This window comes from Protomyctophum bolini (genome assembly GCF_963924005.1).
Source record: "Protomyctophum bolini genome assembly, chromosome: 10".
Lineage (NCBI taxonomy): Eukaryota > Metazoa > Chordata > Actinopteri > Myctophiformes > Myctophidae > Protomyctophum > Protomyctophum bolini.
The window spans coordinates 29562138-29586164 of record NC_137871.1 but is presented as its reverse complement, the minus strand read 5'-3'; the positions used below and the strand labels follow the sequence as shown (position 1 = coordinate 29586164).

General features: G+C 41.7%; 1 protein-coding gene across 5 annotated transcripts in view; it reads left to right on the top strand.

Moving 5' to 3' along the window:
• The window catches only part of elf1 (E74-like ETS transcription factor 1), a 56766-nt gene extending 40105 nt beyond the window's left edge, over nt 1–16661 (top strand). For all 5 annotated transcript variants that reach the window (XM_080773887.1, XM_080773886.1, XM_080773889.1 and 2 more), the window contains 7 exons: nt 6000–6168; nt 6907–7005; nt 7162–7329; nt 7952–8035; nt 8865–9057; nt 10527–10859; nt 12532–16661. In XM_080773887.1, the coding sequence (XP_080630013.1) occupies nt 6000–6168; nt 6907–7005; nt 7162–7329; nt 7952–8035; nt 8865–9057; nt 10527–10859; nt 12532–13270 (1785 nt within the window). In that variant the 3' untranslated portion in view covers nt 13271–16661. The remainder of the gene's footprint in view (nt 1–5999; nt 6169–6906; nt 7006–7161; nt 7330–7951; nt 8036–8864; nt 9058–10526; nt 10860–12531) is intronic.
• Nucleotides 16662–24027: the final 7366 nt, after the last annotated feature.

Below are 24027 nucleotides of genomic sequence, written 5' to 3'. Positions count from 1 at the left end.
TATGGCACCATCCATCTTCCTGAAACAGACGTTTCTTTACGACGTGTCGTTGATTAATGTAGAGCTCTCGTAGCATGAAAAATAAGTTTGTGTAAACAACGAGGACATTGGCACAGTTTTAGCGGTAAGTCAGAAGCCTTCAGTCTTTATGCTGATGACGTGATGGGGATGAAGATGTGCGTGCGTGCGTGCGTTGTCGGGGGGCGTTGTTGGTGGGGGCGAAGACAAGTGTGGGCTGTTGGCAAAGCAGAGATGGAAAGAGTGAGAGACCTGGAGTTCGGGCTGTGTCCTCACACGTGGGAGGGGAGGGTGGGGCTTGGCCACAGAGTTCAATTATGGCACAAAGGTTACTGTTATGTCTGCCTGAAGCCTGTGCCAATATGTGTATACCCTGGTCAGGTGTGTGGTTATCTCATCCTCACAAGTTGTCTGAAACCTTGTGGAAGAGCGAACTTACTAGTGGACTGTGAATATTTGTGTGCATGCATACCTGTGTGTTTATATGAACCTGTATCTGTGTGTCTATCTCTAGACTAGAATGACGAGTTGTCACTGGATCCCTGAATGGCACCAGTTCAGGCCTAACCTGACAGACCAGTTACAAAGTTATATGGAGGTGACAGGCTAATTCCACCAAAAGGACTCGCATTGTTCCAGAACAACAAACTGGTTCCTCCCTTCACTCGCTCACCCACGCAAACGTGGTAGCATTTGCTCCTGTTCTCCTTGCCATGGAAATACCCCAGAGATGAGAATGAAAATCTAGCATACTGTTTGCCTATCAAAGTTGCCATTTTGTTAGCTCTCCATAGCAGTTGCTGTAAAGATTTATTTTGGCCATAATAAAGCTGTTTGAAGTAGAATCATATCCAAGTTCTAATTATTAGCCTTGTGATGTTGGATTATGTCAGCAAGTAATGACTGCAGGACATTGTGTAGATTTCTACTGTAGGTATAATTAAATCTTGGTCACCTGCAGACGTCAAACGTCTTTCCCCGAATTAGGAAGTAGACACAATTTGTGTTCATCCACTTCCAACCTGGTGTACCAATTTTGGGTATGCCATTATAGCAGGTGTTGCATCGTGGTGCAGTGTGAGTTTGCACAAGCTTGTAGATTGGCTATTTTTACAATTTGTCATACAATGAAGTATATAGGGCTTAAGTGGTTAAAGGTAACAATAATGCAACTCATAGTAGGCTATGTAAAAATATATGAAATCCTGGAAGACAATTTCTTAACCCTTTAAGACCGGGAAAGTGTTATTTTATAGTGTATAAATAGCAACATACGTTTTTCAACATACCAATAGCAGACATACAAATACAAACTCACAGCACGTCACTTCGGGCCGTGCAGCAAGCTTCTACATCTCCTATTTTTGATCATTGTTGAAAAATCATGAAATTATTTTGAAAATGTTAACGCAAATCTTCTCTTCTGGAGGTCCCTGGGACAACAAATACAAATGCTCCTTGGCATGAAAAGGTTTGAGTACTACTGATTTAGAAGGCATTCGTAGAATCTGTCTCATGTCTTAAAACACATTGCCTGCCACGGGCCCATAAAGAACCGATGATCATGGTTGCAAAATGTATTTTCCGGGTGAAAGAAAATACGATCGTCTGTCATTCAACACAGAGCTTGTTCACATCCTGTTCACGTCTCGGGTCCTGTGGGCCTTCAAAATAAGGGTCAAAATAATACCTGGCAGTTAATGTGTTCATGGGTTAAATGTTGAGTACACCCCACTTCCTCAAACAGCACTAATATGAGGACATTGAAAGCGTTTGGTTGGAACAGGTAAAGCAGAAGAGGAGTGAGTTGTGGGGGGAACTGCTTGCACTGATGCTGTTGCTTTCAAAGCTAGAATAGGGAACTAAGAAATGCAAATAGGGACTGATCCTTATCTCTTCTGTTTCCCTATTATTAGAAACACAGTTTCAAGGCAACAAAGAGGAAGATGTACTCAGCGGACAGTTTTGTTTATACTTTATATACGGCATGTATACATACACTAAAAGACCTTTAAAATATATTAGAACATATCTCTAGACAACATTTTTCTCAATTGTCGTTATCACAATTACCCCTTTGGGAGTACAGACCAAAATAAATACATACAATAAAAAGAAAAAAGAAAATTGTAACACCACAGAATGAAATCTGACTTAAGTAGACATGCTGTGGGTTCCAGTCCGATATTATTTACAACCTACATTACTTTCACCTTGGTGTATTTCACCCCCAGAAAAACCTCCCCCCATCCACCCGAAGCCCCGAAACCATGGAAAACCCCCATTCCCCCCCTTAACAATGGCGAATGATAAATTCAGCACGAAGAAAGTGCTTGATGAACTGAAGAAAGATTACTAAGATACAAAAATGTCATGGATTGACGTTACTTTTATGATCTTTGTTGACAACAAGATCCTCTGAAAATGTACGCCAATGAGTTGTATTTCGCTGTTTCACAAATAGGCTACATGCTGTATGCTGACTCATTGAGGCGGGCTATTCAATTCTCAAAATGTCACTTAGTTTACATGACAATAGGGGCGAGTATTTTGCAGGTGTCCCCAGCGAAAACAAGAGTCTCATTACATCAAAACAACAGCGTTGACACTCAGTTACTTAAGTATCCTTGTGCTCTGTCAGCAGACTCAGTGTGGGATTCAGTGCGTCTGCTTGTGGCTGGGAGGGGAGGGGGGAGGGGAGGGGGGTTGGAGCTCTGGCGTTGATGGACAGTCGACTGAATGCAGTAGTGGCAGTCTGAAATGTCTGCTGGGCACACACACACACACACACACACACACACACACACACACACACACACACACACACACAGACACGGGCGTGCTGCGCACAAACTGAAGGACAACAGGGATCTGTAAACTCGGCCTGGGAGACATGAAGTGTTCTCACTGTCTATCTATCTGATACAGTGTCTGACGTCTCATATTAATGGGATGCATATGTCATGTCAATGACATGTTGATGGTTTCTGTAGTCAAAGCAAAATCCAGGGTGTTGATAAATCCCCAAAAGGGCTGCAGGTGCAGGACTTTGCTCGGCTCTTTCCGCTGACACCAAAGAAATACAGTAGCCTACTTAATTTTGAAGTTATGGTTGTTGAACATGATGGTCTAAAAACAATCATTGATATAGGGCAATATGGAGAGGAGCGGTTTACGCTTGGCAGCAATGATATCAATATATTTAGTACCATATGCACTGTGCACTCGTCCTGCCAGTCTGCCACTCTCCTTTTTGGTAATGTGGTCTTTCCATTGAAGCTCCTCCATGTAGTGTAGCGTACGTAGACTAGAGATAATGTACAAACCACAGGGCCTGTTAATTTCCTAGTTAAAGTGTAGAGGAATGCGAGGGCAGCATTGGACTCCCGTTTCCACCGACCCATCTCCCCCGGATCCTCCCATCCCTGCAGCCCAAAGCCCAGACACCTGGAATACCATGGGGGGTTCAGACCAACAATGAAGACTTGTTGAAGAGACAGATAAGCCTCTATCCAAACCGATCCTCCTTCTAGAATTGCTATATTTTCCCTGCCCCCCCCACAGGAGTCCTTTTCAGCATTTGCCAGGCCATTTTTGTCGAGCATGAATACTGTATGTCCTTTATTCACCTGTTTGGTTAAATTAAGGTCAAATGAAAAAAATGATAGTGCCAAACAATGTTACACACAATGCTACACACACACATTAATAAATGCGGTTTTGAGATATATTTTGCATATATACACATACACAAAATAACGATTGTCACTAGTGGTTGCTTTCCTATTCACTGAATAGTATTCAGTGTTTTGAATGTGGGAGCTTTGTGTTGCACATAATTAAACCATTATTCTGCCATCAATGCTGGCTTTGTAGTGATGCATTTGCTTAGCATTTGTGACACATTAGAGTAGCTGACATTCTAAGTACTTGGCATGTATTTAGCAAGTATTGGAATTAACTTTGCCTTTCTAGAAAACATACTTTTTAGGCTGACAAAGCTATTCCATCTGCTGCTTAGTACTGGCTCTGCTTAGTAAGTCCTAGTTCAAGAATACACTTTTGAGACGTAGTCTGCTGCCATCTACTGGTAGTCAGTTGACATTGACCTGTTGTCCAGATTTGGCCATGTCATGGAGAACATTTTAAACATCCTCCTTTTCTTTTTTTAAATAGCATAATGCATAAATATCAGATCTACAAGCTTACAACACATTATTGCATTGCAAAGCTTTTTGAGCTTGCTTATTTTGAAAACTAGGCTGATGCCCATTGGGAAGATGCCTTTTGGAAACTATATGCCCCTCCGGTTGCAATCTCTGCTGTACCCATTTGTCAGAGTACCCGTGGTACCTGTCTATCTTTTATGCCCATATATGGATATTTCTGTATCTGTCTGTGTCCCTTTTATTTACGTGTTATGTCAGGCATGCCCAAATATGGAATGAAGGCCAGTCCATGATATCAGTACTTTGATGCCATATTGATGGAAACGGGGTACTCAATATATGGGGATTCTCAGATTAATCTTTTTTACTGGAGACATCCGTTCAACTTCCCACATAACTCCCCCGGGTCCTCTGTGATACGTCAAGATTGAAGTTGACAGTTCTTGGGATACGCTGGGTATAAAACACGGCATAAACATAATGCATGGATGTACCGTACTAGCATGCTAAGCTTGTTTTGTCAAGATCTTTAGCACAGCACAGACATGTCTGGATGTGGTCCATTAGAATGCTGGTGCAACTGTTGTTTACCGCCACACAAGCTTTGTTATCTAAGAACCTTGGTTTTTGACGATAGGCTGTCATAGTGTCATAATGATATACGGCGTAAGCAATTGTCCATGTTTAAGGTCATTCCATTTAATTGATTTTACTGAGCTTGTGTAAACAATTACACAAGTGCAAAGCTGTTTCAAAGTGCTACTGGAACCAGGAAAATAACATCCTGAGTCACAGGGCCACATGTGGAAAAGAAAAAGTAGCTTTTCCGCTCACAGCCGCTATGACTCACTCATGTAGAGAAAGGCTGTACGTTCTTCCTCTTGACATCAAATCAGCTACTCTTGACATTGCTTGGTGTTGAAGGCGTCTTAGGCGTGTTTGGCCCCGACTCTGGTAATTTCCTCTGTTGCTTCACTCCTTCCGGCAATAGGCATTGGCGTGCCGCCGTGCCCTACTGGAAATGAAGGAGAGGGCTTCTAAAAGAGGAACGCTTAACTGAAATTCATGACTGCTCCATTAACAATTCATTTGGGTTGGAATAACCTCAGAGCATAACATTAACTTCTCAGGAGAAGTTGGCCAATATCAGACAGCTGGTTCCTGTCTTTTCAAGCGCTGCAGGTCTCTGTGGACCTTTGCAACTATCCTCAAATGATCTTGTTTACAGAGTTAAGAATGTTGTATACAGACACCACAACTTGGATAAGCTCATTTCCAAACAGACAAACGCAAGATATGTCAATATTAGCTCTGGGTTATATATACTGTACCTGCGTTAACATTACATGTTTGCTTACTGTAAGTATTTAGATATTTGATATTCATTTTAGCTTCCCCGCCCCCTTCCTATACAAACCCTAACTTAAAAACTGTCAGGGGTGTTCACAAAAGCCTGAGTTGCCGTTCCCCCAATTATTATTATTTGTTTTATGTTTTTTTTGTTGTGACTTTCGCCTTTATTTTATATGGAGGGACAGACAGTAGGCTGACAGTTAATTGGGAGAGAGATGGGGGGAAGACATGCTGTAAGGGCTGTCGGGATCGGGAGTTGAACCTGTGGCACACTGCCAGACTGGATTACCAGCCAAGGTGCCTGGACCATTGAGCCATGGCCCAGTCCCCCCAAAACATTTTTGAAAGTGAAATATGCCTTTAAGTTTCCATGGTATTGAATAGTTATGTAGGAGCGCTCATATCTACTATGCATGAACCAACACGCATGCTCTCTCTCTCTCTCCTTCCCGTGTGTAGTTGGATGACCCATCAGTGTTCCCAGCAGTGATTGTGGAGCAGGTGCCGGCAGCAGACCTGATGCAGGTCTACTCTGGCCTGGAGTCGGATGAGGTGAACGGCATCATGGTGGACACCACCCTCCACGTGGTGGAGGAGCCCATCCTGGGCGGGGGCGTGGACCTCTCAGGTATAATAATATATAATATATTTTAATATATTAACTTTTTATTCGGAAAGAGGAATAGTGTGACAAATGTGCAATTCATTCGTTCCTTCTATTTTCCTCGCGCAATGTTTCCAGACATAGCTATAATCCAGAAAACGTTCTAATGTGGTATGTTGTGTTATATAGCCTCACGCGGTTTCACTGATTCTAGTCAGTGATTTCACTGACTAGTTTTGTGGATTAACCACTTATACATTTTTATAACTTATTATGTATTCTTTAAAGTATACAGAAAATAGCTGGTACTCTGGTAAATAGGAGTACTCTGGTAAATACTCTGGTAAATAGGAGAAACTCTCACTCTGCGTGTGAGCTTGTAGATCAGCTATGTTCTGTAAATATATTTAGTGTACAGTGAAAAATGAGGGGCCCTAGTATGGACCCCTGGGGGTCTCTGTCAACTATACTTTGAACACACGAATGGGCTGACATACTCTTACTCTTAAATAATACCCTAACTCTAAGTGTGCACGCAGACACATTTTCTGTCTTTCTCTAAAAGATACAAGTATATGTATACATATTACATCATAGTTTAGAAATCGATGATGGGTCAATGTTCAAACTTGTGTTGTCACTTTTGGTGAGCGTCACTCGACCAAAGGCCTGTTTGACAACGTGTAAATGAGGTATAATCGGATGGGGGATACAGCAGTAAGATCACATCCTGATCATTGTTTGTATGTGATTGGTCAACAGAAACAACGGTCACAGGCGATGGCATGGAGAACAATGAGGCAGCAACTGCACTTCTGAACATGGAGTCTCCAAATAACATTTTGGATGAGAAGCGCATGAGTATGTTTGTTTTATTTGTATTTACCGTATAAATAAAATATAGAAGCAATGATGGTGAACAGGACAGTTCTGATCTTAGTTCTGCGTTGTAAATGTTCAAACAAGATGTTCATATAGGTTTGGTTATTTAGCCTAAGTGTCTCGTTTTATGTTTAGTTCACCCCTACACCAATCTTCTGGAGTCAGACTTGACCTACATTCCACTGAGGCCTGATCAGATGTCCAACGGTGGCCTTGACATATCAATGGATGAAGACACCTCATCCATGGATGAGCCTGAGGTTCCACAAAAGTGCTTCTCCAAACCACAGAGAAAAACCAAAGGTAATGGTTTGCTCACCAATTGGGTTCTATAGGGTTTAAAGTAGGTTTCCTAGTTTAGTTTAGTTTTTATTTATTTAGACTTAGTCTTATCATTTTTGTATTTGGGGTAATTTGTTAGCGGAAAAAAGGTCAGAAAAGGTATTTATAGTTAAAACTAAATTGGAAAATAGGTTTCATATCCATCCTAAATATTTTTGTATAACATTGATCTTTTACATTTCAGTTAACTAAATGTCATATTCCACATCCTTTTTTTGGTTGTAATTTGGTTATTTTTTAAATTTAAGTCAGTAATTCCAGTGTTCAGCAGGTTCAGTAGGTAATTGGGTGTTACGATGGTGACCATAGTAAACTAAAACCGTTATAGGTGAAGGCACAGATTCAAGTTGATAGTCTCTGTAGCTGATGGGTGCAGATTCTTGAAGATCAATGAAAAAAGGGGAATATCCGCACTCTCTTGTATAAAGTTTGAGTTTCTTTATTTCATGAAAACACACTGCTGCTGCTGCATGTGTTCTTTCATGAAATAAAGAAACTCAAACTGTATACAAGAGAGTGCGGATATTCCCCTTGTGACCATAGTACCCTAACATGCGCTGCTCCTGGGTTCCCATCCTTACAGTGCGCAAGCCGCGGGCGGTGCGTCCCTGCTCCCCCATCACCACTCCCAGCCTGCCACTCAGGAAGAAGAGCAAGGAGGGGAAAGGTAAGCTTCACATGCTGACTAGTGCGTTTCACCGTCCGAAACAACAAGCCAAAAAAGAAAAGCACGGTTCTTGCCTCATTCAGCGTACCCCTTTGTGTTTCCTCTCGCGGAGCGTACTGCAAACATCAGTCCTCCACCTCCTGCTGCGTGGTCCGACGGGTGAGCTAATTGATGAGGTGCTCTCAAAGTGCTGCGTTTCACAGGGAAATAGAAGTGATTGTGGGCTGGAGGGCACATTGATGCACTGCTGATAGAGCCACGCTAGTTTCACTAGATGTGCCCCCCCCCCCCCCCCCCATTACACTATACAGAGCAGGATGCTGATCAACTGCACACATATACATCACCCTGTCATGGTTGCAGGGACTCGAGTGACTGCTGGAAGGGTTGCTGTTTTTAACCACTTCTGGCCAGAGCGTCTCACAAACAAGAGTAATCTACTGCCAAGCCCTGTATAATTAATTCCCTGCCATAGACACACACACACACACACACACACACACACACACACACACACACACACACACACACACACACACACGATACATGGGTGCATGCTCACGTACAAAAACAGAATTGATTTATTCAAGTTAAGGGAATAAAAGTAGTGGCTGGCTGCTGTAATTGCATGATTTGCATCGCTGGCATTTTGCAATTGTTAAATTGCAACAAAAGAAATCCTGAAATTCTAAATCCTAATTGCTAATATAAAATTATAGATATTTGTGGCACTGCTTCAAAACCCTATACTAGGACTGCAGGCCTGATATAGGTTTGGATATTAAAAAAACTCGACTTCATCATGTATTTCCTCTCCCCTATATTGCAGGCAACACCATCTACCTGTGGGAATTCCTCCTGGCTTTGCTGCAGGATAAAAACACCTGTCCCAAATACATCAAGTGGACACAGCGGGAGAAAGGCATCTTCAAACTGGTGGACTCTAAAGCCGTGTCCAAGCTGTGGGGCAAACACAAGAACAAGCCTGACATGAACTATGAGACCATGGGCAGAGCTCTCAGGTTAGAGGGACATATACATCATATGTATATCACCAATGTTATCACTCTATGTTATTTAAAATAAAAAACAATTCACAAGAAACAAACTGTTTCTAAAGTTATATAGTAATTATGTGTGGTTGTCACACTGCACACCAGTGTGCCTTGCCATACCGTTTGGGAACCACTGGTGTATTTGTATAACCACATGAACCCTATCTTCCCTCTTCTGGCCATGTCATAATAGGCGAACATTTGGTCAATATAGCAGATCTTGTGGATTGGTTATTTTCTGCAACAGGAATTGGTATAGTGGGAAATAGGAAGAGGGCCCCTGGGGCACACCAGTCAACGAAGTAAAGCTCAAATGAGAGAAAGACTCCATTCCAGAAGCAAGATAGTAATTGTCATGCACATTAGCTTCAATTCAGCGCTGGTCCCCCGCAGACATCATTTCCATAGCTATGTTCATAAGCATATACCGTAATGAGAATTGAACACTTCAGGGGTCCATTACCATTTCATGATGATCACTTATGCACTGCATTAAACAGCACTGTATCCTCTCTGCTCTATAGATACAACTACCAGAGAGGCATCCTGTATTAAACAGCACTGTATCCTCTCTGCTCTAGATACTACTACCAGAGAGGCATCCTGTATTAAACAGCACTGTATCCTCTCTGCTCTAGATACAACTACCAGAGAGGCATCCTGTATTAAACAGCACTGTATCCTCTCTGCTCTAGATACTACTACCAGAGAGGCATCCTGTATTAAACAGCACTGTATCCTCTCTGCTCTAGATACTACTACCAGAGAGGCATCCTGTATTAAACAGCACTGTATCCTCTCTGCTCTAGATACTACTACCAGAGAGGCATCCTGTATTAAACAGCACTGTATCCTCTCTGCTCTAGATACTACTACCAGAGAGGCATCCTGTATTAAACAGCACTGTATCCTCTCTGCTCTAGATACTACTACCAGAGAGGCATCCTGTATTAAACAGCACTGTATCCTCTCTGCTCTAGATACTACTACCAGAGAGGCATCCTGTATTAAACAGCACTGTATCCTCTCTGCTCTAGATACTACTACCAGAGAGGCATCCTGTATTAAACAGCACTGTATCCTCTCTGCTCTAGATACTACTACCAGAGAGGCATCCTGTATTAAACAGCACTGTATCCTCTCTGCTCTAGATACAACTACCAGAGAGGCATCCTGTATTAAACAGCACTGTATCCTCTCTGCTCTAGATACAACTACCAGAGAGGCATCCTGTATTAAACAGCACTGTATCCTCTCTGCTCTAGATACTACTACCAGAGAGGCATCCTGTATTAAACAGCACTGTATCCTCTCTGCTCTAGATACTACTACCAGAGAGGCATCCTGTATTAAACAGCACTGTATCCTCTCTGCTCTAGATACTACTACCAGAGAGGCATCCTGTATTAAACAGCACTGTATCCTCTCTGCTCTAGATACTACTACCAGAGAGGCATCCTGGCCAAGGTGGAGGGACAGCGGCTCGTTTATCAGTTCAAGGAGATGCCATCTGATCTGGTGGTGATCGAGGACGACGAGGGCTCCGACGCCAACGCCGGCTACGGGAGCCACAGATCTAGCGGCCATGGGCGGTCGGGAGTCCGCGGGGGGTCGAGGGGGAACGGGAAGGCCCACGGACACCACCACGTATCGGTTAAGCACATAAAGAAAGAGCCAAGCGACGAGGATCTTTACCTGGAGACCAACGGCCGGCAGGCCGAGCAGTTGATTCAGACACTCCACGTGTTGCAGTCCAGCCATGCGATGAGGTGAGAGATGTGCACTAGGAACGATTAACCACTTTCAACCCGGTGTCCCTATTTTGATCATGTCAATATAGGGAGTGGTTAACAATGTCATATTCACCACATACACATACTGTACACAGTTAGCCCAATAGCGTATCTCAACACAATAACATTACATTATGAATTAAAGCTGCTATAAGCAATAATATGTCAACATTTTAATGACCGTTTAATTTTTAAGACAGCCAGCAATGGGTAGAACGCTCCCAAAAAAGATGTTCCTAGAAGCTTTGTCATTGGTCGGAAAAAAAACTTGTTGCACTGACTAACCAATCAGGAAACAAACAGGCAAATTGACCAAATTGTCACAGAGCGTTCTACCCATTGCTGGCTGTCTGAATACCAAAAAATAAAAAAATAAAAAGGTCATTAAAGTTTTGACATATTATTGCTTATAGCAGCTTTAATGTTAATGCCAGGTGAGTTTATTTCTGAAAATAGTTTTCGTTTTTTAAATGTTGTGTCATGAGTAGATCTACACAGAACACAACATTACGCAACGTTACAGCGATGCCGTTTATATTTGTCAAAATATCACCATGAATAAAAGCATCAACCTGTATAAATTGGGCATCAACTATTACTATGTGGATCATTTTGATGTGATTTACCCGCCGGCAAGTATTGTTTATTTGTCATGCCCCTGGAGTGTGAAGCCCTTAACACTGAGGATTGCATTGTGTACACAAGCCAGCACATAGCTGTCCTTGAAAGTCACAACACCTCATTCTTTATCTCAAGAGCCTTTCTGTCAACCTATTATTAAAACCGCTTCTCTCTGTTAAGAAATAACACAATCATCAGTGCCCTGCAAAAACCCGGTTTTTATGTTTTTCTTTTTATTATTCATGATTAAAAATAATATATATGAATAAATAAGAAATGTTCCACATTGAATTGTCTAAATTTAGGAAAGAAAGAAATGCTTCCCTGAACTGCCTGGCGTTGCAGATCGGTTTGTCTGTACTTAAGAGCTTGATAAACAATCCCCCAGAGCTGGAAATTAGAAAAACAAACAGAAACAGAAATCTCACCAAGATGCATACAGATTGGAACTGCCTTAGATCTCATGTTAGATTTGAGCTTTTGCACGCACAAGAGGTCTAGGCGTCTAGCGTATCATAGCCGCTAACAGTGCACAACCAGAAGATGTGACATACCTACAGAAAAACCCTAAAGGGTGATTTATACTTTTGTTTTGAAAAGCAGTATTCATTCAAGTTGATTCCAGTTATTGCTTGGACTCTTCTATTTAGATTTGTTACAAATACCATGAACACCAGCAATCATTTTCAGTGCAGTTTAGGATTGTAGCCTTGCAACCTTGAACTAATATAGTGATTTATAGGCCTTTACTCGAGTCAAGAGCGATTTCAAAGTCTTACGCATCAGATGTTCAGAGGACTGGAGTATGTGTTGTTGATGAGAACAGATTTTCAACTATGCGTTCTCTAAACCAAAGTGGGGTCCGGGGACTCATTTGAACCACATTTTATACTTTGGATATATAACACTTTCAGATGGGGGTTGGGGTCCGCGGCCAAATATTAATACATTTGGGGATCCTTGACATGAACATGTTTGAGAACCACTGCTCTAAATAAACAGACCTCTTTTATCATTCTCTTTAAAGGAACATCCACAGTGCTGCTTCTGTTCCCATGGTCCTAACATCCAGCAGCTCTCTCCAGTCTAGTGCACTGACCAACGGGGACTCCAGCCACACCTCTTCCCCCCCTCGAGTCATCCTCCACACTGTTCCCTCCACCACGGCGGAGGTCAAAGACCTGCTGACCCTCCACAGCCCCCTGGCCACAGGGGCCGGCGGCCTCCAGGACGGCTTCCGCCAGCAGCTGCTTCTCACCAGCTTGGGCTCCTCCTGCGCCTCCTCCACTCCTACGTGCACCTCCCCCACTCTCCCTCGTCTGGTCACCATGGTGGCGCAGCAGCCCGGTACTGTGATTGCCACGGTGCTCAAGTCCAGCGACCTCCACGGGCTGCAGATCAAAGAGGAGACGATGGATGCTCACAACTATTTCCAGTCGCTAGTTAACAGCGATCCGTCACTCGCGGCAGTGACCTTCGACAGGGAAGAGCTGGAGATTGGAGAGATAGGGCTGAATTACAGGACTGTGATCATTGAAACTGGTCAGTGCAATGGGCTGGACGATGGAGGTGAGACGCAAATTAACGGACACTTTTCTCAAAGCAGCAGCCCGAGTGAGGGCCTGACCCCTGTGGAGGAGCTAGAGGTGCGAGGGGAGATGTCCTTGCAACCTGAGCAGATGATCAAGGGCCTTCAAGAGTTGCCGGTCTCCATCCAACTCCCTGCAAACTTTATCCAGATAAAGACAGAGCCCATGGAGGCCTAGGACTGCAGCCAGGACTCTTCCATATACAGTGTGAAAATGAAAATAACTATGGAATCAAGTTTGATCACGGACTTGAGGTTTCCTTTCCCTACCGTGATAATCTGATCTTTGAATTAGAGATTTTGCAATGTGTTGATCTTAAACGTTGGTCAAATTGGCCTCAGGATATATTGTTTACTCAGACTTTGTGACCATGTGCCTAATTTTGAACTTCAAGGGATTGTTTTGTCTTGTAAAGATGTCATTGATCAGAACTGGGATTACCTACTGTAGATGCACCCCCTTTATTCACACACTTGAGCGTGCGCACATGCACGCGTCGCACGCACACTCCATACAAACATTCCCGTCTAGGAGAACAGCCATTAATTAAACCAGGGATCCCCTGAAATACCAAATGTGCCAGTTAGAGTAGTAATTTTCTTGCCCGTGCATCTCAATAGATAGTGTCAATGCTTAACCACTTAAGCCTTGTTTTATAAGTTATCATACGATGGTGTAGTGTGGCGCAAATAGACAACCTAACCTACAAGTTCACAAGAATGTGACACGTGAGCTTGTGAAGTAGATTGGCTATTTTCGCTACTTGAAAATGTTTGACATTTTTAATCTACTGTATAATGACATGCTCCAAATAAGGACGGCAGGTTGAAAGTGGTTACAGAGACTTTTGCTCCAAATAGGAGAATGCAGCAGACCAAAAACATGGGACCGAATCATGCCAACTGATACAATGAAATAAGACATGAGACAGAGTATGCTTGCGCGTGTGCGTGTACGTGTGTGCGTGTACGTTGTGCGTGTGTGTGTGTGTGCGTGCGTGCATGCGTGTGTGTGTGTGTGTGTGTGTGTGTGTGTGTGTGTGTGTGTGTGTGTGTGTGTGTGTGTGTGTGTGTGCGCATGCGTGCGTGTGTGTGTGTGTGTGTGTGTGTGTGTGTGTTGGGGGGATTCTTCTGTTTTGTTATCCACACACACAGTAGTATTTCTAGTTCCCAGGGATGAGGACTGGAATGTCACAGTGTCCAATCAGATTAAAGCACCACCGATTTTGAAGAGTGCCTTAACAGGAAGTTCAAACACTTCAAGACTTTTATTTGGAAAATGGATGTGAAAGGTTAAAAATGGACTGCATAGATTTTCACTTCAGCAGTTGTGACTTTTCAGACTTTCTTTTTTATTTCTTGTCAATATGGTATGCAATGCATCCACCCTCCATTACTCCTGGCCATAAAACACTGTGTTACTATGGAAATGGGCATTTACCATCCACCAAGGACAGTCCAATATCAGACCCGTTTGTATATACAGTATAGCTATACAGTCCGGAGGCAGAGAAAGATAGGGAGGGGAGGGAGAAAAAGAGAATGCAGAGAATAAAGAGATTCTATAAGCCTTGGCTACAGGGGCTTGCATCTCCACGGTATAAATTATGTTTATATAAGATAGAATATATACATATATATGAATATATATATATGAATACATTATATGAATATGTATATATATGTATATATATATATATATATATATATATATATATATATATATATATATATATATATATAAGCAATTAAAGCCAGAGTGAATTTATTTATTTTGTGAATTTCTAAATTCTGTATAAAAAAAGGCACATTTGTTTTTCTATTTACATGTGTAAACACGAGGGAATATTACAAAACATATTGAACTAATTACCAGAATTATTTGGTAGTTGTTTTCTTTCTTTTCTTTTTTTTTAAGACCAGACCAATATTTTTCATTTCTAAAACATTCTGTATAATCATCACAGCTTTGGTATTTTCACGGTTTTGGACTCAAGCTGGTATGCAATGCCGCGTTATTATCGTGTTGATGTCTTTGTAGATATATTTTGTTGTGCGTCTGATTTAAAACATGTATGTGCTTAGGTTCTCCTCCTCAGTGGACATACCTCTTTGTCTTTGACAACAGTATGGCAGCAGGGGCTATGCAGTCAAACATGTATATTGTGTGCGCATGCCTGATACAAGTATCTCAATTTGTTTGATATTTTCATGTTTATGAAGTATGAATTTCATACTTTGTCATATGAAAATGTTGCGCAAAAGTAGAAAAAAATTGATCTACTCTTAGATTAGCTATTTCTTGCTTTTTTCGCATGTGGGTAGTTACTAGTTACTTAGACTGGTGCAAAAATGTCACAACCATTGTAGTGCTCTATGTCATGTGTTACGTTACGTTAATGTGTTAACACAAACGCAACATGTGTTATCATGTCACAAACACAACATACCCATAGGCTATATGGATACCTATCCATGGGCTTTATAAATATTAAACCAGTGATAAGTATTAAAAGGAGCTTGTGACTAGATAAAAAACTACACGTACATTGGAGCAGATCATCAGTTAATCGGTTTACCACCTGGCTTGCCTAGTAATGCGTGTCGAAGTGTCCCTGGGCAAGACACTTAACCTATCCCCCGTCAGCACTCATCATGACAACTGAACAGAATTCTCTTTTTGTAGAATTCTAAGAACCTCCCACCCCCATTTCCTGAAAAGTAACGATTTTGGACAGGTTTCCGCCTGACAGTGACTATATCATATTTCTCCACTTCCTTTGGTTATAGCAAAATGTCTTAGCAGTGCTGTTTTTTGCGATGCACTTGCCGTTCTGGTGCTCTCTTCCTGTGCTGTGGACACTAATAGTCTACACTTTCTATATTAGTCTGGCAGTCAACAGTTTCATGCTTTAAGTAGCATGTCAAACTAGGGTGTTTTCATGATTCTGAATCTATTCCAAGCATTAGCTTTGCACAAAAAAACACAATGTATTACATAGACAATATTTTAGTCCAATAAAAAAAGACTATACCAAATTCCTAACTCCACAACCCCTGCTGCAGGACTATATGATCTGTCCTGGTTTGTTAAGGACCTCACACACAGCCTTAACGTCTTTTGGCCCAGAAGGCCTACAGGAGCTGAATTTATATTGATCACAAGAGCTATCATGGCTGCACTGGTAGTATTTTCACTTGGAAGGTGGCTGCAGAGTGAGAACAGTCAGACACAGTTACTGACCTCCCTCTGCACCAGCACCTGAGGACAGAACAGGAGTTAAATGCTGGTTTACAACTCCCATCTCCTGTCACACAATGGGCTCATGTGTCTGCGACTCTGAGTCGGCACTGACAATCAGAATGTATGTATACTGTACATACTGGACAACAATGTTGATAATCAATTATTATGCTGAGTTGTGTTACCTTGTTTTGTTGAAATCTGTCTCCATGACAGTCCTTGGGTGCGGATTGAGCGTCCTTATGCTTTACAAAGGCGTATTTTGTAAACTGTAGATAATATATTCTGTCTGCCATTCCCTTAAAGCACTGTTGTGAGATATTGAGGTATGTCTACTGTTTATTTCTGCTCTTTATATTTTGTCCATTGTCTTGGGTTCTCTCCATGGCTTCCCTATGCTGAAAATAGAATAGATTTTTAAGGAAAGTCAATGTAAGAATTAAAAGCAAATATTTCTTCATTGAAATCCAACATTTCTTTAAGAGAGCTTACATGGAATGGTTACCCACAAAAGACATGATAAATCTCATAAGACCATATTTTTCCAATTAAACTGCATTCACTTGTTTTCCTTGTTAGCATGAATAATAAGGGCCTTTGAAGTCATACACACTAACTAGTGTATCACAAGCATATAGCATGGCAGATGACTATTGTAACTTCCTAACCATATAGAAATGTGTATCACATCACATTATAGTAGCCTATTATGTTAACCAAAAGGAGCCCAACTGCTAATTGAACAATAATCTATACTTTTTTTGATCATTGGATCAAAACAATCAGGTTTACATTGGTAGGGGGGCTATAGAATAGGAAACTGCCAGCCTTCAAAATGTTACAGAATCAATTCATCTTTATTGTACATAATGGCTCAATTGCAATACAGCATTTAGCCTGTGCAAGTGAACAGAAAACAAGGGCTACAGGTAAATAAATATCAAACCCACATCTCTCAAACCTGCTTTACTTCGAATAACATATTTAGCATCTGTGGACAACAAAGAAAACGGTAGCAACATATGTTAACAAGCAGTGGTGGAAAGTAACTATGTACATTTACTTAAGTACTGTACTTAAGTACAATTTTGAGGTATTTGTACTTTACTTGAGTATTTCCAATTCCAATACTACATCTCAGAGCCAAAACTTTTACTTTTACTTTACTACAATCATTTGAAAACTTTAGTTACTAGTTACTTTGGCAATTTTATTTTGATTGTATTCAATGTATGATTAGAAAACATACATTATTAACCACTTCAACCCTATACATTTCGGCCATTTGAAAATTGTGAGCTTGTAGATCTGCTATTTTCAATAGATTTTGTACACATTTTGAACTTGTGAAATGGGACATTCTGCAATATGAGTACTTTTACTTTTAGTACTATAAGTACATTTTGATGCAAATACTTTTGTACTTTTACAATTCCCTACTTTTACTTGTAACAAAGTAGTTCTAAATTGCAGTATTGGTACTTTTACTTAAGTAAAACAATTGAGTACTTTTTCCACCACTGTTAAGTAGCATAGATCTACATAGTATAACTATAGCCTCTATTAAAATAGGCAAAAATAAGTGATACAATGAAGAATGCCAGGGGGTAAGGTGGAGGTAGAAGAGGTGAGTTTTCAGACTGTGGTAGAGGAGTGAGTCTGCAGTGTTGACTGCAAGAGGAGGGTCATTCCACAACTTGGTGGCTGGGAGGGAGAAGAGTCTTGGATGCTTGGTGTCAAGGGAAGGGAGGGACAGTCCCGTGTTAGCTGATTTTAGTATGCAGGAAGGATGCCCTTGATTGTCTTTAAAGTAATCACCTAGTCTTGCGTTGCCAGACTCGCAATTTCCAAATGCTTCCGGAGATTGTGGAATTAGTTGTCTGTAGTCATCACCAAACACATTTTCCATGTCAAGCAAGAACCACTGTGTCTGCTCTACTCTGCATACAACTACCTGAAAATATTTTGTGCCAGTGACCCTCCCAAGATGATTTGTTTAAAAGAATATTCCAAATGTATTTTTCTTCTCCAAGATTGTATTGGATGTACAATAGGCAGGACACTAGGACAGGCAGGTCGCATCTTTTTGGGCTTGTTTCTCTCGTAAAACCCAAGCTGGCAACACTGATACTTGTGTAGCGTATGTGTGTAGCACTCAAATCACTTCCGCCATGCAAAAAGGTCACCAATTTGAACAGCCACAGGCTGCTCCGAACAGGCTGCTCCGAATTTAACTTTTACCTGTAGCTTGTGAACAAAGCGCAATATAAAATATTAAACTAGTACGACAGGGAGGAGCCATGGAAACAGAATTTGTTGCTGAGCAAAACAGTGAATGTGATAGTAGTAGAGTAGGCCTACTAGGCCTAGTGAACGCGGTTTTGTCACCCATGCAGTGTCCTCTAACTCCTCTTTGCGCAACAATAAAGCGCCAGCCCTCAACCAACACGGTATGTTGTCAACTTAAGTACTTTGTGTTAAAAGTTGTCAAGTGCTTCAATGTAATGTAACTTAAACATTCATTTCTAGGATAAAACATCTGTAAATAAGTAAACAAACATAATTTGTATTATGTAAACAGTGACCTCTAGTGGCGTATTGCTTATTTGCTTTACTATAAGATCTATGAGCCACTGCCATATACTGTAGCTGAGAGAGTTGAGGGGTCAGAAAACAACTGTTCATGCATTGGTTGATTGATTGAAGTATTTATTAACAGATTGGAGAATTACTTTACATTTCAAGCTAACTGTTAACAAGTTAGCTGTGGACGTCGTAGGTCTGGACCACACCATAAAGTATTACACTTGTTTTATACAAGAGGGTCCACCATGTTCAATTCATTATAACATTTAGAGACGTAGGCCAAAAACATGAAATCATAGAGGAGGTAAAAAGGGGAAAAAAATATACAGTGAGGGGAGAAAGGGGTGGGTGGGGGATTTTATGGGGGCCAGTTTTGAAGCAGTCAAGGGATTTGCATGTCTTAATGACGTTCCACATTTTGGTGGCATAGGAGCGAAATTAATTTAGTCCCTCGTTTGTGCCGAATCTGGGTTGCACATGGTTTGTTGAACTCCCTCTGGTGTTGTGTGTGTGTGGACTTCGTTGACATTAAGGAAGTATTTAGACAGGTACATGGGTATCTTGGTGGTGGTGTAGCGAATCTTGTGGACCAGACCCATTGCAAGATGCTGTACTCTGTCGTCGACCCTAAGCCATTCCAGCCTGTCAAAGTGGGCAGGGGTGAGGTGGGTTCGGGGAGTGAGTAGTAGCCTCACCAGTTTGTTTTGGGAAGTCTGAAGCCTTGTTTTAAGGGCCTTCGAGGTGCTGTGGTACCAGGAGGTGCATGCATAGTCGAAGAAACCTTGTAGTTTTGGGTATGCCTTGAAATACCCCTTAGACCAGTAGTTCTCAACCTTTTCAGGCCGGGACCCCCTAAAATAATCTTATTTGTACTGCGGAGCCCCACCCTGATCAGCACTGGAGTTGAGGCATTCAATTTAGTTTGACTCTGTTAGTCTGTTTCACAGACAGATATTGTGAAAATAGCAGATCTACAGCGCCTTGCGTTCCGAGGCGTTGTGTGCTTGACTGCTTGTAGATATCTTCCGCCCTGGGTCACAGGCAGGCTGAGAACCACTGGTATAAATAGACTATAGAGTGTTTGTTCAGCCTGCAGAAGGTAAAAGGGCTCGTCGGTGCTCAACAGGCACAACTTGCATCAGAGACTTGACTAGAGTCTAGACTACCAAAATAAAATATAGGCTACTGGAGTGCTCGACTGGTCTGCACATGTTTTATTGTTTTTTATCAGGGGTGACTGACGTTTCGACGTTCGTCTTCCTTTTTGACTCTGAGGAAGACGAAAGTCGAAAATAATAGAAACAATAAAACACGTGCAGATTGAAATGATTAGGTTGTGTGTTTGGCTATGCCGTCTCTTCTGTTCTACATCTGGTCATGTCATGAATCACGTTATCACGATGACATCATTGTTCAATCACCAGCTTATCACACTGTACAGGTGCATAGCAGGCCTGCTTGTGAGAATGGGGTAGACTTTTGTGTTTATTGTACATTTTAAAGTCCACAACTGCACTCCCAATAATGCTATTCAGAATATATACAGTATACAATGGTACAGTAGCTTGCTCTGATACACACACACACACACACACACACACACACACACACACACACACACACACACACACACACACACACACACACACACACACACACACACACACACAGGTGGTAATGCTGCTTGTGAATTGGAAGGTTCTCGGTTCGGTTCGGTTCGATCCACAGCTCCCCTGGGTTAGTGTTTAAGTGTCAAAGTGTCCTTGAGCAAGATACTGCTCCCCATGCGGAGGTACCTTGCATTGTTTCCTCCGACGGACAGACAGAGCGACGCTGAGGCTATATTATTTGGAGTGCTGACCTGGAGTTTGTTGGATGGGTATTTTTTTGTACTATGCAACACCCAGTCTCAGTTACTATATGGGACAGACTGAGTGTGTTTCTTTTCACATCTTGTTGATTGTACATTTGGCCAGCCTTTGTAAGGCCTCTTTTGGCTGCACTGTACAAATAGGCTATTTGCACAGTGCTGTTGTAAAGGGAAGAAAGGGTTTTGTAAGCAACAGTACAATGAAAGAGAAATTGTTCTTTTGCTTCTGTGTAAAGGTGAAGGTAATGGAATGGGAGAAGAATGGGGAAAACCCCTGCCAGGACCTTCTCAGAGAAACTGCCAGGTACGGGTACATATTCTGGTATTGTTAGTATGATTCTAATCTAGCACGTTTTGCAGTAAATAATATAAAGTTGTTCATTTGCATTTGTATGGTATTTTCTAGGTGGTAAATGCAGAGTTGTCACCTGTGTTTGTGTTATACTTCTCCAGGCCTTGAATTATTGCCCCAGTCTGGCCCAGGACCCACCACCAGCTATTTCACTCAAGGAGACGTTTTGACCAGTCACACGTGGACAGTTTTTGACAACATTGCAGAGTCTACTATCATGGTAAGAAACTGAAAACAATAATGATAACAACAACAACATGGTAACAGATGCACAGTCAGTGAGCAGCAAATAATCTTCAAATAACAAAAGTAAAGGCAAAACACTATTAAAGTCCACCATATGGTAACAAAGCAGTGATTGTACTGGAATAAGTATCTAATGAAAGGCTACTAACACAGTTTGCAGTCTTTATTCCTGTGTTTCAAGCCTATACATTATACTTTGCCATATGACAGTGCAAATAAGTGATTTTGAAACGATATAGTATCATTTTGGCTACTAGCTGTTGAAACGGAGACCCTAAAGTAAGAGTGCAGGGCCCTGGGAGAGGAGGACTATTTCTGTGTCGCCTGCAGCCAATGACACAATGCGCGTGTTTACTGCCGCGCCATGCAGCCTCACCATGGGAGCTGTTGAAGGATGACGGCTGACATTATTGTGCCTCCAGCCCCTTGCAGGAATGGTAGAGAGTGAGAGATTATTTAACCACCAGGTCCACCAGACTGTCTGGGACAATTCAGAGATTAAGAAAAAGAGTTTCATGGGTATTGCATGCCTGCATTGTGTTTTGTCCAGCTACCCACACCTGATTTTAGATGAAAAATGTTTTAGGAGCACTTAATCCTGAAAAGTCAAGTGTTTAATTTTTTATCGACTGAATAAGAAGAATACACAATGTTGTCAATGGCAGGTTTTGTTGTGAATTGCAATCTTGTAGGATGAATCAATGCATTGCGACCGCCACAAGAGGGCACTGGTAATACATGTCTTTTAAAGAAGCACTGCAGCCTTGTGACATTTCCCCCCCAAGTCCCTCTTTGACTGGTTTACACTCTCCCAGCATCCAGAGTAACAGCCCATAGACCTGAGCGGATGGATAAGTAATAAACTGAAATGGAAATATACAGCTGGAGGTATAAGTTACCATGCATTTTAGATGCAGCAACAAAATGAATTAATTCACTTGCAGACTTTCTTGATAACCAACCAGTCCTAAGGCCAAGTAGGCAAAGTCCTTTGAACGGGACTAACCTGGTAGATGGACTGTATCTATGCTGCAGTGCAGACACCCTTCTGCTCGCCACCTCATCAAGATCACAATAAACAAGCGCAGGGTATGTTGGGCGATTTTCAGTGTAATCGCCCGTGTAATGGCAGTAGGCTCACAGGGAGTGCTACCTTTGTATAATGATCGTTGCGTCATTTACTCTTTCCTACCTTTTCTGAATGTAATCTGAAACGTGTACACGACGTCACGTGGGCATTTTGACACTACCTGGACACATTTTGGGGGGAGTAGGAGGATGACGTAGATTGCTGGCTTTACGTGGATGCATCGCTACCGACTATCTCCTGCTGTTCTTGTGGTTTCTAACAACTCTCCCTGATTAAATGGAAATTACCAACAGTCAGATCAATTATGAGGGGGATGTACATTTATTGGAGTTTGACTTTCACGATCAATATGAGACTTTCATCGCAACAGGCTTGAAACGCTGTCGGGAATCGAGCAATCTGTTATCAGTCTCTCCACTAAGGGTTAGATGCCATCCTATTCAAAATGACGCTCAATGATGCAATTTACTCCCCCAACTACACAAAAGACCCCACCCCCCTGAGTGACTGCAGGGACCTGGATAGATGGACTGTAACAAATAACCGACTCTTACTAGCAGTTTGTGCCTTTTCACAAACCTTTCCATTGTCCATATGCCCATGCACCAAAAACACCCTGACTGTATGTGCTGTATCTGCTTAATAAAAGCTAACCACCATTTGATGTGGAAAGGAGAGAAATGGTATCAACCAAAACTCATAACACTGATTTTATGAACTTCTCAGTCTGGCCTCGGGGACTTCGCACCACCCGTGTCAGTTTATTTGAAGTATGTTTGCAATTATTGCATTTGTTAACTCGTACCACAATTTTTTACCCGACATGTTGCTTCAGGCCATTGACATTATTGATTTGAAATACAATTTGGTTTCAGCCTGTGCCCCATTTGCGAACAGATTCTTAACACATTTACATAGTATAATGTGTCTTGCCCTCATTTTCGCATTAATTTGTTTCATTGCATTAGGTATCAATATCACTGACATTGAGTAATAAGTCATAGCATCGTGTCACCGTTGACATTGACACTCAATTAGAAGGCGAGAAACGACTACAGATATCCTCATCTGTGACCCTGGACTCCGTCACATAGCATTGCCATCCAGAATTGGTGGCTGTGTGAAACCTTCTATTTTTGCCCTATTTGCCAACTTTGTATCACAAATGTGAAGGTAGTCCAGAGTTCTTACCAGTGTTATTTTTGGCAGCAAATTTATCCAAATTAGCTGTTTTAGTTTTAGTCATAGTCTCTTCAATAGTTTTCATTTAGTTTCAGTCTAATTTTAGTCACCTCTGGAATGTTTGTGTTAGTTGACTAAACATACGATTTTAGTCGACTAAATCTACAGTTGATTTAGTCGACTAAAATTTATTTTGGCGGGCCTTGATGCCGTCTTAATAACTGATTTTACACTTGCTGAAAATGCAAGTGCAAGAGGAAGTCTTTTTTTGGTTCCAGTATATAAAAGTCATTAGCGTAGCCGCACCCGGCAGCGGGCGAAAACTAGGGTTCTCAACAGGCCCGAAAATTAAGGCCCGGCCCTAT